A 17,890-nucleotide genomic window follows, 5' to 3' on the forward strand; every position below is an offset into this window, starting at 1 on the left:
AATGAAAATAATGAATAGTCAGTTGTTGGTCTCGTTAAAGATTCGGAACATTTATCTCTGCATTTCTTGCTTGTTATGTGGGTATTACACTTGAAAGGGGCCTTTTCACGTTATGATAACCTGACAAAATTAAATAACATTGTTTAAGATTCTCAAAGTTTCGTTAAGTTATGATATTTGTGAAGAAACGGTAATACTGAACATTTACAATTCTCTAAAATATCCATTATATGCATCTTTTGCAGATTTAAAACCATGAAAATTATAACGCATTGCTACGCGAAATTATTGAATAATTTTGAGTTTTTTTTTTTGTCGTTATATTTTGTGATACTACGAGGATTACTTATATAAGGCAAAGACCTATAGATAATTGTATTCTATAGGTCTTTGTATAAGGTATAACAAAATATCAATCATAGTATCAACACAGATGGTCGAGTGGATAGATTTTTACTCCAGTGGTTAGTGGTTCGAGTCCAGTTGAGGGTAACTTGTTTTCTTTCTTTAATTTTATTCTGTTTTTTTCTACCGGAGCTTTGTAGATCCAATGTTTACATTTATCAATATAAAGCATTTAATGAACCATTTCAATACACGCCAAAATCTGTGAAAAGGTCCCTGTATGGCATACAAACATGTTTGTTGAATTAATTTCTATAAAGTGAATGTACTCCAAACTTATTATTTAATGGCATACAACTTTAACAACTAACAGTTAATTTGAGACAAAAGCATTAGCATTAGCATATTACGCATTCATAAAAAATGCGCACTATATCATAACAAATAATTAAACAATCATATCCACCGTTTAAGATAATAAAATGAAAACGGATTTGTAGCATTTTAGTTGGAATTTATCAGCTCCTTGTCTATAAATAACAAGTTAATCTCTTCGATTTCTGTTCTAGATAATATTGATCAATGAATGTTACACGGTTCTTCACAATTAACTAATTATCTAGAACATATTGATACTTTAATGTGTAACGGTTCCTTGCAATTTACTAATTTAGTCCTAATTAATTTGATGCATCTCATTATCATGCGAACCATGCATAACATACATGCTGGCTATCATATAATTCATTCTCATAAAAACCAATATTATTGCATAATCTCTATCTATAATGCCCTCTGGCGGTGTGCAGAAACTTGGTAAAAGCAGGGCTTGAACGGGAGAAATCGTGTATTAACATGGCGATTCACACGCAGTTCAAGCCCTGTCATGTGTTCATATCCATAATCTGGTCCACGCGCAGTTACTTCCCTTCTCCAGCCTTCGACGACTTTCCAAGCATAAATGGGGAACTGAATAAGCACCAGTTTCCTCATGCATGCAGGGATAATGGCAATGACTATTTCAATCCACTTTTCAAATTATACCATCAGCACTCTCTTGACAACAGCTTTATTTTATTGGCAACGTCAATGAAGTTAAGGTTATTTACTCAACACTTTCAAAGACTATGCTGTAAATGTAAGTGTTTATGTACCTTCAACGTTCCTGTTTTAAATTCCAAAATAATTCATCATTTCTTACTTTGCGCGGCTGCATATCAACTTTGCATTAATCCACTGTTTAAACACATTTTAAATCGAAAACTGCCTATCCGAAGGTAAAGTCTCGTCATTTCGGATGATGACCGAGTGAGGCATATGTAAAACAAAACCTTGAACTGTATTGAAATAATCGAATTATTGTGTCGATGTCGAATGAACAAGAGATATTGTTTTCAATGTTATTTTAATTTATTTTGGTATGTATGATTTGTTTATGCAATAATAGCGAAAATACACATTTTCTCAGACATGATCATCTGCCGGCGCTCTCAAAATCTGGAACGGATTTTTCGAGCGCCCGCAGATGATCATGCCCTCGAAAACGTGTATTATCCCTATATAAATGCATATAATGTACAGACATGATTGTTTGTCGGACCGTATTATGTACCCTAAAGTCTACGCGGCTGAAGTAAGGGATAAATGTTCAATAACATTTGAGGTTAAATAATCATATTTTTGTCTCAAAGAACGTACACTTAAACGTTAAAAGCCCCAATCATCCAATAAAACACAGATCTTGCCAATGCTATTGTCGTACATACATTCTTAAATCTCTCTCCGTGAATAAAAAATATTTAGAAAAATAAAATAGGTAAAAAATACAGCAACAAAAGGTCACCGTCACACAAAATGAAAACGTGTTTTTTACACAAGGTGAACAAATTTACTTCCGTTTTTATCCGTTAACTGCAAAATATTGAAGATGTATGGTAATAGGGATTGAGGTAAGTTATAACTTGCTGTCACATATGCGCTGTTTCTTCGAAGTTTATCTTCAGGGAAAAACTCTTTAAATCTTGCTAATATTCGCCACCTGGTGTCAATACAAAATCAATCAAATAAAGGAAGAGAAGTTTTATTCTTTTAATAATTTGGCCATTATGTCTGGGATTGTTTTAAAGATGAGGAGAATCCCCAATCTTTTAAATTTATCATTAAGCTGATATTTTTTAAATGTTATTATTATTTTTACGAATAACTTGAAGTGTTGAATATGACATTCATTCCAATATAAGTTCTCAGTAAGCATATTTACTTGTGGCTTATTTTAAGAAATTTGGAACACATTTTTTCCTGAATGTACTACTTATGAATGTAACATATAGATTGTTTTGAATACGTGGCTAAAATTTTGTCCTTTTTCTTGAGCTTTGCATGATTGCTGCAATTTCGATAATTGACTTTTCAGGTTTAAGCATTACAATTTCTTTATATCACTGTTAGCTGTGCTTAGATATTCATGATGATTTCTGATTCTTTTGCACATTATGTTTCAGATCTCGGAACAGATATAACGCTCGGTAAAATTTGAAAAACAACAACAATTATATATTGTTCTGTTCGTTAATGCGTGCAGCTTTTATGTTTGTCATTAATAAGAATACCTTCAACTCAGTTTATATGGTTTACATGTTTGTCATTATTAATTATGGCACAGTTCTAACGAATCAGTAAATGTGTATCCAGTCATATGGGCAATTAATAACTAAACATATTATTACATTTAATTTATTAGTATATGTTCTGTTGTTTATTTCAACTGTAATAAAACCCCTTATGGATCAAACCCGGACAAGCAAATTATAGTATAATTTCTATCAACATTTTCTTCTGTAACTTAAAATTCTATAAGGACCTATAAATGAATGATTGGATAGATGCTACATTTTTGTAATCGCTGCTCGTGTAGCGCTTACAATACATCCATCGCAGGGCTACACACAACTACATTTCCAGACTAACAGAGCGTCAAGCTCAATTAGTTACCGGTCCTCAATTACTTAAATCAAAATATGTATAACTTGCATGCTGAGTATATGTTAAAATGGATATTTGAGTGTTTGCCAATTTATTAAGCTTCGAAAGTTATTTATTCCATTTTACAAGTATTGAAGAAAGTGTGGTGCAATTAAGCAATTTGGAGCATTCTGGACCTTTAGTGACCTCGAAATCAGCCCACAAACATGTAGCGGACCTTACTCTTCGGCATTGGTCGGAAAATGAAGGAGAAGCATGGTTGTTTTAACTGAATTAAAATATGTTTTACTCGAAAGTCTAACACATATGATTTGATTGTACTTTTAAATAACTTAGCATTGTCTTTATAGGGCACCGTTGCTGCTTTATTTTGAGCCTTTAAATTCGACAAAAGCATAAATATGGGTGTCTGCATTTTCACAAATTTACAACATGTCTATTATATGACACTGAATAGATGTACACATATAATGAGAAACGAATTTAATGGAGTGTCACTTATTTCCGAGATCGATTTGACCTTGAGGATTGTTCAATTAAATTATAATATTTAATACAACAAGGGTATCTGGAAGAATTCATTTCGTAACGAACATGGTTACAGTTAGTCGCATTTGTGTTGACCAGAATATGCTTTACATTGAACATCTTTTTTATATACGGAAACTCTCAATGTAGTGTGTTCCAGGGTTTCAAGAACTTTTAATAATGACAATCAACTATATTATTTAATACTATAAAGGCAATCACAATTCGTCAATAATACTTAATGTATATTCTACAGGCACAAACCAATAATGCACCGTGAAGTACTTATAAACCAGTACGCAAATGTATGCTGAATTAAAAATTATGGAGAGATTGCTATGCAATAAACATTTTAGCATCCATGTACAGTTTTTGGAAGTTTATCTCTATTTACACGTATGCGAATATGTGCCTTTATCGTAAAACATGTTTTAACTTGGCGTTTATCACGATTGCAACTGTACTGTATAATTATCATAAACTTCCCAACTATCGCAAAAAACTGCCCGATATATCAACACGATTATTGCTGTATCGCGTTTTTAACTGAACACGCATGCGGCTTAACTTAATGAGTATTATTTAATTATGTACGTGCGAACAGCGATTCCTCATCTTCTCAACAAATAATGTTTTAAATGTGTTTGAAGGTGTTTTGTATTATGTTTTCATGGTTGTTTATGTATATGTTGAATATATGTCAATAACATAATTTCAGAATATAGGAACAGTTTACGGGATTGATTACTTTCAGTTATGCAACTTTTATATCAAGAATGTTGTTTCCACACAGTATGTGTATTTAAACTATTGAATAGATATAACGCTAATGATGAACGCTCTTAAAACACGCGTTTACATAATGCATTTAAATATACCAAAATATGATTTGTGAGTGTTTTCGATATTTTCAAAGAAATACTGCTGTTTTATTGTATAACTAATTTCAAATAATCGAATCTTGTTAATCATTGTAACCAACAAAAACAACAACAACACACCTTTTTTTTACTCATTTGGGTTACTGAAGGTAGAAATCTATTTTATTTATTTATAACAGTAAGCAGATATGTCAATGTTAATAATTGTGCATCTAAAAAGACCGCGATAAATATAGGGAATGTTTATGGGTATGTGACACAAATATATATCAACATATGCTATTCAGAGCAAAAGATCATGACAAGCAAAACGGACATCGAAATCTCTCCTTAGGCCACAGTCCGTCTTAAATCTTCAATCTAACTAGCATTAATTATAACATCTGAATCAATACCGCAGACATTCCAAATTCATATTTGGAGAAAATGGAATCAGTGTCGCTCTGTATTTGACAGTCAAACTATCCTCAGTAATACCTTCACGCACTAGCAGAAACGTTTCTTGAGACGCAAATGATGTCTGTTAATGCTAGCGAACGGCCTAGCTGCTGCGGCAAAACTGATATCTTATTCGCCATTCAGATCTTCAGTTATTAAGGAATACTATTTATCTTTCGTTCAGTGATACAGTGTACAGCGCAGAAAGTGGTTGATTTAACATGAACAAAATAATTTTTTTTTTAGTTGTATAATTTTAGGTAAAGGCGAGCAATGTTTGTTAAAACTGTGTTAATTACTAAACGAATAGTAAATAAATTTACAATTACATAAACAAAACTTTAATTTTCACTTGAAAATAACTACAGAATGTGCATATTATTTTTAAATACTCCAACGAAAATAAAGTGCACGATTTTCTCCAGTATTGCGTTCGCACACATATTAAGATAAACGCCTGTTTGTGGAAATAACCATACAACAAAACCAAAACGTTAAAGTGACTACATTTAAGACGTCTATTTGACCTGTGGAATTTTCTCATTGAAAGTAAGTTCAGAAAGTTTAAAATAATTTTATTTCATCCAATAAAAGTTTATGATTCTTAAAATATAATTAAATTTAATACAAATTATAATGCCACTTTTATGTAGCTATTTTTTTACAATGTTTGGATTTTTATCTTACGACATATTTAGACTTAATGGATCTACTTTTTCTGTTTAAGTTATTTTTCAGATAAATATTTTTAACAAAAATATTGTTTTAATAAAACATATACTATTCTTTAAAGTCTTGCATTACTGAAGTACAATTAGACAATATATTAAGAATTAATATACCATTTGTGTGCAAATGGTGCGAATTTGTGTTCGTATTGCAATATATATTTAATATTACTTACTTCATGTCATAATTTACGAACACAATAAGAATCGTTTGTGGCTTAAAATGCCATCGTGCGAACTTCGAGTATCGCAATAGAACTGGCCTTCATATTGCGTTGGTCAATGTCTGTGTCTATGGCCAGTTCAAATGGCTAACATTTATTGCTATGTTTTGTAGTTATTATTTATATATTATGTTAATACGTTTAAACAGTATGGTAATTAATAATATAATGTATTTTGTGCTTTTTCTGTTTAATAAGGCTAACGTGTTAAGGTCTTACCAAAGCGGTCTTAGCTACTTCTTGTTTTCTTAAACTAAAACAATCCTTATTTTACAGAACAAAGCTAACATCAGATTGGTAAGTATTTTCACGACGTTACTGGATACCATTGACGTTTCAATTACATCAACGGGACTCAAACATGTCATTCCGGAACTTCTCATTCATCGGGAAAACGACTACTCACGTAACCAGTACTACACAGGAATCGGCAGATCCCTACCAATTCTTGTTACCATGGTGGCAACAGACAATATTCTTCGTTGCTTTCGCGTCAATTCTGCTGATTTCTGCCGGCGGAAACATTGTCGTCATTTGGATAGTCTTGGCCCATAAACGCATGCGAACGGTTACCAACTATTTCCTTGTCAACCTGGCTCTGGCGGATTTTCTTATCGCTCAGTTTAATCTACCGTTTACGTTTCTATACTTGTTGTATCAAGACTGGTGGTTTGGAACGTTCTTCTGCAAACTATCGTGTTTTATATCCCCATGTACCATCTCTGCAAGTGTCCTCACCTTCATGGCCATCGCCGTTGACAGGTCAGTATAGAACTTAAACACCACATACGTTTATGTTAACTTAATCAATTGCATGCTTTCATCTTTACGCAGACGATTTTTTGTGGATTTGATTGGTTATTTTGTTATCTTAGCTAGCAAGATTACATCTTAAAACCTTTAGCTAGCGAGTGGACTGTTAAGGCTATTAAATACAACAATGGTGTCTCGAACAATTTATTTTGCAACGAAAATGGACACAGTCGCATAAGTTTTTACCATAATATACTTAAGAAGGAACAACTACCTTATATATGGAAACTCTCAAAGTAGTGTTTTCTAGGGTTTAAAGAACTTTTAATAATGATAATAAAATATATTATGCAATAATATAAAGACAATAACTATACGGAAAATTATACTTAATCTATGTTAACATGTTTTATTTATTAGAAAAACAACCAGATAAAGAGCCCAACGTATTTATATTGTGACACGCCAGTGTGTGTTTTATTATTAAAATCAGCGGAGCATACATATGTGAAACTTTATCTACTTAGTTACATGTGCGCATTTTTGGAGATGAACTCATCACATGTACTTGAACAAAAGGGCAGTGTGGGCTCTTAATTGTTTGATGAATAAAACTTTATTTATATAACAAACTAACACTTTGCGCAATACCTTATTAACTATGTTTTCGCAATTTTCTGCCACGCTGTTGGATTGGTAAAGCAACATTTTTTTATATACGACAAAGTATAACGTCAGTCGTATTGACACTTTTTTACGATCATAGTTACACATGTATTTAATTATCGGGATAAACAATGAATGCACAAAGTATTTAACTGTGACACGCCAGTGTGTTTTTACTTATAAAAATCAGCGTACCACATTTAAAACTTTATCCAGTAAGTTACATATGCGCATTTTATGAATTTGGTTAGAAATGAACTTATCACAAGTACTTGAAAAAAGGGAAGTTGGGGTGGGTTTTTTTACAGCTAATGTTTGCCAATTATCGGGAACCATGCCAACGTCTAGAGATTTACAAACAGGTCTTATTGTAACTTCTGAATATGCGTTTACGCTTTTGATAATATATCCTACAAAATAATGTGTCTGATTTTCGAAGGAAATGTATTGAAACAATATACAAAAAAACTGGCACCATACTGATATAAAAACATGCCGTAATGAAATGGTTTTGATTTTATATCAGACCTAATAATTACTCGCACATTGGTAACATTTAGATTTGTTTGTTTAGCAATTGTACTGAGCAACTCATTTGAATATAAAATAGTTATATAATTTAAAGACATTGTGATTGGACAGCGTCTCAATGACGCTATACGTTTTCCCTTTTCGATTATTGTCTTTGTTAACTCCGAGTTGAACAAAGTTTCTATGTTAAAACTTTGTTATCTGAACACGGATATAGTAAGTAAATTCGACATCCATTCAAGGCCGATCTTAAAAATGTTGGGTTGGACGTAAAACATAATTGAATTTAATGTTAACGTCTTCTTATACATTTCCACAAAGGAATTAAGTTACCAAATGCATAGTTTTAGAATATACTTAATGACATCTGTTGTGAAATTGATTTAAAACGACATTTCTATATTTTTCACGAATGTTTTTAGCGAAGCTAATAACATGACAGACAAACGTTGTACTTTCTAAATATACTCGTATGTTTCAGGAACATAAAATGACCAATATTCCAGATAATATTCGGAAATCATGAATCCATATCAATCGTAACCGTTACACATCTTTTTAACAGCTGATCTGAAATGACTTGTACTCGCATGGACCGTGAGGTTACTATACAAGTTGTGATGTTCGTAACATGCTTAAATATATTACAGATACAACGATTTCACTTTTATTGACAATTAATATGTTTGTTTCTGATTGTTTTATTTTACTTTTATGTTAAACCTGCTAAACACTTCAGTTCAATAGGCACTTTAAGACTGGTGTAAGGGTAGTTAGTCATGTAATTATGTTTATGTACAATGACAGTTTTGATTTTTTTAATTCAGCTTGGCAAGGAAGCAAATAATAAAATATAATTTGACGAAAATACGTATGCAATCCCGAAAATAAACAATCAAACATAAAAAAATACTGGACGAGTCCAAATTTCCTTGTTGAATGTAATTAGTATATACACATTATTCAATAATTAAGTTTCTGCGAATATGTGCCATTATAAAAAAAGTTATGCAATTTAACTATAAAAAACTTTACGCATTTGATATTGGAGGAACAACGTGTCAAATGAAATATATTCGATTGGAGTAAATGTTGAAGTTTTCTGATTCTTGATAGAATACATAATGCACGTAACTGCGTTCCTATAGGTTGCGCTACTTTGTGTTTGTATTATTATAATATAAGGAAATACAACGTTTAAAAAATTTTTCTTTAACAGCAAAAAGTAATATGTATGATCACGTCAGTTTAGCAAACGCAACTTAAGGATAGGAATTCTCTTTTTTTTATTTTCATATTTTTTGTATTGTACCCGATACTTATATTCATTTACAGAAAGAGAAACAGTTCACGTTTAGTCACAGCTATTAGTATGCTTTCATATATTGGTATAATTCAGAACAAAGAGGCTTTAAAAAAAACAGCAACATTTGAGCAAAATTCAATCTTAACATCAAGATTGCAGAAACATAAGAATTAAAGAAAATCAGTTTTTGTTTATATTAGAAACATATTTGAAGCCTTTTCCTTGAGCAAATGGTTATGTAATAATGTGTTACCTTAATCAAATGATAATCATTCAAACGATTTATATATTGCTGTAATACTAATTACAATTTTATCAACACAATATAGACAAAACTATAGTATTATTTAATTGCACTTTATGTTAAAAGGTACGCTATTGATAGATACGTATGGCAAAATTCGCAGGACTTTGACGAACCATAATAGAATCTACTACGGAGCAATCAGTATTTACCTCGTTATTTGATTCGATTTGATATAGCTTGTATATTACCCTAAACTTACGCTACACTTCGCATACCCTATCGGCCTAAAAGAAGAATGTAATTGGTTCATTATTCCCCGATAACATTACATTCGCTCGGGTCTCCCTTAATGACCGATCTGTCTTATCTGTATTAATAGGAAACAATTATACCGCAGACAGGTTACGAATGCAGATATGCTCATGAAAGAGCGAAGGTATATTCATAAACATTGTTGCTAGCACGAGCATTTGTGGTATGCTGTTCGTGTCAAATAGGCGGCACCGTTCGTGTCATAATAAGATAATTAATTCCCAATACCGTTGCATACACTGATAATTGAGCTAGATGGTATTGAGTATTATAGATGTCCGCATGTACAAATGCGATATTCTTGCTACGGAAAATGAATGGACACTCCTGGACATATATAATTAATTGCTAGCGAGTAATGGTATTTATATTTATGTTCCGTTTTTATATTTTCTATTATATTTACATAAATGTATACCATTCTGAAAGCACATGCCTAACAAACATCTATTAGTACCGTAACTATCATACTTATTTTTACCTATGCACTACATGTCATAGAAGCGATACCTTTGATGCAAAGTCAATATTAACATAAATATTAAATACGCATTCGTTTTATAAATGACATATCTACCAATTGAAATATATTTCAATTATGCGCTAATATGCGGATACTGCTGCACAAATAGTTATACATTATTCTTCATGAAACAATAACTGAGCAATAAATCATCCACTAAAAACGTGTGAGAAGTTCGAGTGTTTTCTTTAACGGTTTTGCACTTTCTTAAAGGCCCTATATAGGTAAAAATCCAATTATTATGCATATAAACTGGTCTAATTTTTACCGGATTTCAGTTACTCTTGCATAATAAATGCAAATTACACAGCTTGGGTGCAACGTTGTCAAGAATTATGGAAGATATACCCGTTTCATAATTGGCAGAAATGTTTACAACTTTGCAACTAACGTGATGTGTAGCCCCAAAGCGGTGACGTATGCTTAAAATAGCCGAAAGAACATTCAATTTTAATTATATTTTAAACAACTTTTTACCAGCAGAAAGTAACTTATTAGATCACTACAAACGTTTTAACAATTTAGAAGAGACCTACTTTTAGAGTGATTCGTGAAAATGTTGAAAATCAACGATATATTTTGGTGACCTGAGTCTCTCTCACTTTCACTTTCCCGAGTAAACAGCGATGTAAATAAACTAATTGTTTGTTAACACGATAGACTTGGAGGACACTGTGTTTTGAGCTCAAAACAAGTTGTATAGCTCATATTTTTATGGTTATGTCCAATAGCATATATATATATATATTGTTTTTCGATAACCTTTATAAATAAAATATGGAAAAAAAATCGGTAAATAATTACGGATCGTCACCTTTATAGAGCCTTTAATACACGCTAAAGCTGTTTACGCTTAAAATTAATACGTATTTTAGTATTAATGCAAGTGCTTAAGACGTTCTCAAGAGCTTATTGTCTGATTTAATATATTCTCTAATTTAAACGTTTTGCCTATTACGGAATTATTGCTGATGTTAGTTTTCAGCTTTAAGAGACGAATATTTTTGCCAGATAAATGCGAGGAAAGGCATGAACAAATGCATACAAGCGTAATCATGTCGAGATTAAATTGCTACTAATGATAAAAGAGTATGTACCGGTACAGTTGTTCGATGTATATTATGAAATAATTAAGGTGTTGTCACTGTTATTTATAAAGTTTTTTTTTATAAAATCGTTTGTTTTGTTTAATAAGACTTGGTAAATTTATTGTTGTCACTAACCGACAAATAATAATACGAAAAACAGTTTTGAAATGTAATGCAGTGGATGATGTTTTTATGGTATTATGTTTTGAATTTCAGGTAGGAAAAGGTGTTTTTTTTAAATAAAATAAAACTTATTTGTAAAATATCAAAGTAGGTTTCTGAGATTTCTAAAGTAATGTTTTAGATATGTATATACAATCCTTACAAGTATTTATTGTTTTATAATGACGTAATGATTGCATAAAAACGCTAACCTGCGTTTTTGTATTATTCGATTTAAAGGGATTTGTTCCTCACATTTAACGAATACGTTGTTGTGTTGCAGCAAATGGTTAAGGTCTTCTGCTAATAGCTTTGGCTGATCAATGTTTTCTGGAGGGCTTGCATTCTGACATATGCACTTGATAACGTGCTACAGATGGCAAGGTTTATGCTTACTACATGGTAATTACGGTTCCCATAAAATTCAATCATGCTTCGGATTTAACCATTTTCTTGCAAAATTGTAAAAAGTCAGTTTCCGACAATATAATGTAAAAAGCAAAATGGTCACTTCGTACATTAAAGCGACCTACAAATGTTTTTAAGCGTTGTACATTCAACAAAAGACCAGTTCCTTGATTGAGTAGAATAACTTAGTGTATGCAGGATAAACTTTAAGCACTTATTGGGTTCATGAAGTGCAAGTTGTTTCCTTTTAATGAGAATAAAGCACGTTCCTTTGTAGAGCTTTGAGCATATATTCAATATGTGGTGGTTGATGCAGCTCCAATGCTATCATACGATTTAACATTCCAACGAAGCGGAACTAGTTTTAAGTTTGAATCATTGTCAATATTAAGGTTATTTAAATTTAGATATAACCGAAATGTGTTTTCTTATGGGTAGATGTACCTTTTTTAACGGAAAAGTATACCGGAACAATAATTTAACATGTTTACAATATAACAATTAATCTTCAAAATATACTTGCCATATAAATATGGAAAAGTTCCTCTAGAAGACCATTCTTTCCTATTAAAGGCAAGTTAACGATTTTTAAACATATTTATTGCTAGCTGATTGCAAGAGTTACAAATAGAACAATACATATATAGCAGACTTTTGAATGCTATTACAATGTATTGTTAAACGCTACTATCATGTCCGTCAATTCATAATTCTTCTGTTTTAGCTCGTCCATGACTCCGAAGTTATCTTTAAGAGACCGTAAAAGTATGTTCCTCCACGCTTACAAAAAGGACTATTTGTCTCTCTGAAATTCAAACTTAAAATACAAAAAATCATGTTTATATCTGCATTTGATTTTTTGGTAAAGAATATGAGAAGTGTCAAAGTAAATAGGTAGAGCAATACCTCACGCGATATGTAACTGACGCTGTTATGCTAATGCAATTTAAGCAATATTTTGCATACGATGTGAAAATCTTTTTTTTTCACAGAATACTATATTTCTACATATTTCGTACTAGAAACATTACATAATTACTTAAATTAGGTTCACGCAATCTCTTTTTTAAACTAAATAAAAAAAATTGTATTTATGATTTATTACATATTGTCTTTAAAAAAACGACATAGGCAATGCCACAGATTTTAATGACATATTTGTATTTTCATGTTTGTGCTTAATTAAAGATTTAGACAATACCTATAATATGATATTATAATTATAATGTGTAACCCACATCCTTTATTAGGAAGCCTTATTTACACGTTTGTTTATAAAGTTAACATGTGCTAGCTATAATAATCAGAAACTGGAGTGAACACACATTCTAGTGAGGTTCTTTAAATATCAATATAAGTAAATAATAATATCCCATCTTGGTTAATAATTTCAATTAGTAGCGATACATTTCATTGTCGCTTTCATCAATCAAATACTACAAACATCGAGGTAAAATATATGTGTTTATTATTACAGATACATAGCGATTATATATCCCCTTCGACCACGCATGCCAAAACGTCACGTGGTTTTGACGATAATCGTCATCTGGCTTTTCTCCATAGCCTTGGCATTTCCGAACCTAATTTACTTTGAAACGGCTCCTTATCCTGCAGGTTCAGTATGCGATGTCACGTGGCCAAAGGAAACGGATCTAGCGTAAGTATCTTGTTGCGTCTTCATTAGCATATACAATCCCTGTTATTAAAGTGGTGAGATGGGGTAAATCGTTCAGGTCTGTCTGGTGAATAGCTGTTGTATAAATATGCCTTGAACTAGCGTTGTTTTTAATGAAAAACAATGTATTAAAATTGAGAAATGAATATTAATCGAACTATAATTTTGTGTTAAAAAAAGAAAAAGAAGTTTACTTGTGTACCCTGTACACCAACATTTAAACTTCGTCGAAAGTTTTAATAGATAGCACACGTCAACAGTTTGTATGCGCATGCGCTAAAAGTGGTTTACATAGACCTAAGTTCAATTGAGGCTTATTCGTTCTTACTGTGCATTTAAACATCTTTTTAACTCCTTGTACTTAATAGACATATTAAGCTTATAGTTGGCACATACTTATTAGACAGATATTACTAAATAACAGTGATGTGAATTATAGATGGTTATGGCGAATTGAAAGCCTAACATTATTGTAGAATTTGCTTTACTGTTTTAATCAGCACTGCTTTGATCAAATCGGACGATACAACATGATATCTCAATGCTTAATACATTGTATGTCTATTTTGTTATATAAAATATGTTATATGTATATCATGCAAGATTTTGGACGTCGAAAAAATGTGTTATATAATAATAAGCTGGATTATACTGAGATACTATGATTTGTGATTCAGTGGCGTAGCATTAATATTATACTTTTATTTTAAATTACCAATTTAATTACATCGAATTTAAAATAACTTAATTCTGATGAATATGTGTCGTATTTTTTAAACGCATGTATCAAAACGTACGCATAGTAGAGACGACAACTATAATATAAATATGTTGCTGTTAATGTTCTATCGTGATTTATGTTACTCGTGATAATAAATATGTTATAATACGAAACCGAAAAGATTTAATATTCTCTTAACACCTTTAATATAATTTCTTTTGAGTGTACATTTAAAACTTCACTTTCACTAACTCGTACTCAAACATTTCAGGTACCACTACCTACTCCTCGTGCTAAACTACTTGTTTCCACTGCTAACGCTTGTCTCCGCCTACTCGCGCGTTGGATTGGAGTTATGGGGCAGCAGGGCTATCGGGGAGGAGACTTCCATCCAGACAGACAGGGTCAAGTCGAAACGGAAGGTATAAAGTAGAGATCAGGCAAACATTGGAATGGAACTTACATAGGTGTCAACCATGTAGTTCATGTTGTAATATCGAAATATGCAATTATGGTAAAAGCTTAGAATGTCAAGGTATTTTATGGAAATGAATACTAAATGCTGGACAAATGAAAGTATTATCTTTCAGAAAGATGACATCAAGTCGTTTTAAAAAGTATGGTACAACTAATAGAGGGCTATATCTATCAGATACATAGACATGAAGAAATAAATGCATACTAGAGAAGAGTTGCCTGCAAAAACTGTATAGAGTCAACAGACAAATAATGTGATGATTAAAGCAAACGATCTATTCACTCGATGTATCTTTAAAACAATATTTACAAACCGTTTGCATTAAACACTACTACGCATATACATGTTTAGTCATATATAAAATGCTTTTGTTGTATTGTTGTAGGTGGTTAAAATGATGATCGTGGTGGTTCTGATATTTGCTATATGCTGGTTACCAATTCACACATACTTTCTTCTGACCAGTTACTACAATTCGATTGCCGAATACGAATACATTCAACAAATCTACATCATAATCTACCTGATGGCCATGAGCAACTCCATGTATAATCCTATCATTTATGGATGGATGAATGCAAGGTGGGGCATAATGTTAAAAAATACAAATCTTTGAATAGGATACAAAATACACGTCGATATAATCGTCAACATAATTGTGTTAGAACATTTGCTTTAATAGAACATACAAAAGCCTTAAAGTTTTACATACTGAAATACACCCTCCATTGTGTGGTGTTCTCATAGAAAGCGGCCGCGCAGACCGATCGCCAATCGATAAATATGACATCATAAGAAACAATAGCAATGACCACATGCATACATTTCTATAGCCAGGAAAAGTTTCATAAAAGATTACACGATTTCTTTAGAGCAAAATTACCAAGGCCGATATGTATACGGCCAAGCACAGGAAGTAAGTACAAGAAGAATATTCAATCGTTTGACGGAATGTGTTACACAATACATTATAAAAATTAGATATGACTCTATATAACACTACAACGTATCTCGATAAAAGCTTAAAATTGAAACCAGCTGATACCACTGATAGTGTTTTTTTGATCTATGACATGAAGACATCGAAAGAAAAGTAACGTTTCTGAATAGCACTTTTAAGATATCCATTGTCTTGGAAATAAACCTATATGTGTCGATTATATGTGCCGCTTTATTTGGTGTTTTACGATGGCGGTATTGTTTATTGCGTGCAACGACCATAACAAAAAGATGCCGACATAATTATCTATTTTTATGTATGCTACACTATCTGCAGAAGAATTGTTGTGTAATATCCGAACTTTTACTCCGCTCAATAATTCAAATAAGAATCAAGTGTTGCTATTCATTGATATTCTATTTGAACATGGCGTTGTCGTCATATGTCACCAAGTGCAAACAATACTTATTTATACTTAATTTAAGATGTAGATACACATACTGCTCAATATTTAATAAGCGGTATTTTTATGAACTGATTTTAACTGGCAAATGCCTTTTAACAGCTGTCATTGAATAATTACAAACTATATAGTGGTGTAATCTTGCAAAACAACATAAACTCCGGAATATTCAATACTATCTTATATTGTATGTACCTTAAATGAGCCCCAATCATATTAACAAAATCCAGGAAATTATCCTTTAAGCAGCTTAGCAAAGATAACTACGAAATGTGCTAGAAATTAACGTTACGTCGTTTGATACCAGTTGCGTTATCAGTGCACAGTTGTTGTATAGGTATAAATAGTTGAAAGTATGAAATAAGCTACTGTACTTATAAGGTCTTCAACAGATGTGTTTTGATTTAAGTAGTGTTGTGGTTCTACAACTATTCGATTCAATGTCGATTTTTGCCATAAGCAACATTAAAGAATAACGCATAGGCTATATGTGTTTTTGCATTTAGAAAATCAATCAAGCAAACATTGTAAAGGCCCTCGAGACGCTATATCGGCATCGAGACGATACTATACGTCCGACCCAGCTCTATCGTGTGTTATTGTCTTTATTAATACAAATTTTGATCAATTTAGGATTTCGTTCTTTTCCTTTATTTTTTTTAACAAAAATGTATCTTCTTCGAATGATAATTCTGATTAGATAGTACTTGATATAAATACAGTATACATAACTATTATTTAGTTTTAAACCTGTTTACTCCAGTGCTCTACTTTCAGATTTCGGGAGGGGTTCATGCACGTGTTTTGTTGTTGGCCTTGTCGCCGTTGTAAGAGGTCAAGGACCCAGCTCCGCTTTCGTCGCACACTCTTTCCCAACGCAGCTAGAGCAATGTCCGAAAAATACGGTTCAGATAGAAACGGTTACTTGATGCACACAATGACGGAGTACGTCGACACGGAATCCTGCGTCAATCGACGCAGCAACAAATGCCACAGTACCGTCTGCCGAGGATCGCCCAGTCGGATGGAGCATGCTCTGTAAAAACAAGTTTACTCTGCTCTGTTTATCGTCTTGATGGCAATTATTGGTTACACGTTCTGATTAGAAAATATAGTATTTTAGGCGTATAAAATCTAAAAAGTACATTAGATTTAGTAACGTCAAGTTATGGCTGCATAAATGCTGTGGATATATTTACCATTTCACAATTTGTATCGTGTTTTCGTATGTGCCGTTTTAATGCCACGTTTTATATCTGCCTCTGTATAAAGTAAAGTACGTTTGGATTCATTAAATTAATGAATTGTGTGTTTGTATACTGCAATAAAACGTGCAGATCTAAATACAAATGTATTTTAATCAAATTTGATGCTATCATGGATTATTTTGACACAATGTTAATGCATATATGACTTAATATTTGTATGTTCATTTTATGTGATTTACATTTCACTTTGCAGACATATCGATGTGTTTTCAAATGTGCT

General features: G+C 32.0%; 1 protein-coding gene across 1 annotated transcript; it reads left to right on the forward strand.

The window, feature by feature from the left end:
- Positions 1–6,487: 6,487 nt before the first annotated feature.
- On the forward strand, positions 6,488–17,444 carry LOC127869990 (tachykinin-like peptides receptor 99D). The gene is made up of 5 exons (XM_052412652.1): positions 6,488–6,888; positions 13,600–13,782; positions 14,793–14,943; positions 15,385–15,581; positions 17,180–17,444. The coding sequence occupies exons 1-5, from the start codon at positions 6,488–6,490 to the stop codon at positions 17,442–17,444; spliced, it is 1,197 nt and encodes a 398-aa protein (XP_052268612.1).
- The last annotated feature ends 446 nt before the right edge of the window (positions 17,445–17,890 follow it).

Source organism: Dreissena polymorpha, chromosome 2, assembly GCF_020536995.1.
Source record: "Dreissena polymorpha isolate Duluth1 chromosome 2, UMN_Dpol_1.0, whole genome shotgun sequence".
NCBI lineage: Eukaryota > Metazoa > Mollusca > Bivalvia > Myida > Dreissenidae > Dreissena > Dreissena polymorpha.

Bases quoted from the DNA above. Each gene is read 5' to 3' on its own strand.
- LOC127869990 (XM_052412652.1), top strand. From the start codon at position 6,488: ATGTCATTCCGGAACTTCTCATTCATCGGGAAAACGACTACTCACGTA. The intron at 13,783-14,792 runs GTAAGTATCTTG...CAAACATTTCAG, and splicing joins CCAAAGGAAACGGATCTAGC to GTACCACTACCTACTCCTCG. The intron at 15,582-17,179 runs GTGGGGCATAAT...CTCTACTTTCAG, and splicing joins TATGGATGGATGAATGCAAG to ATTTCGGGAGGGGTTCATGC.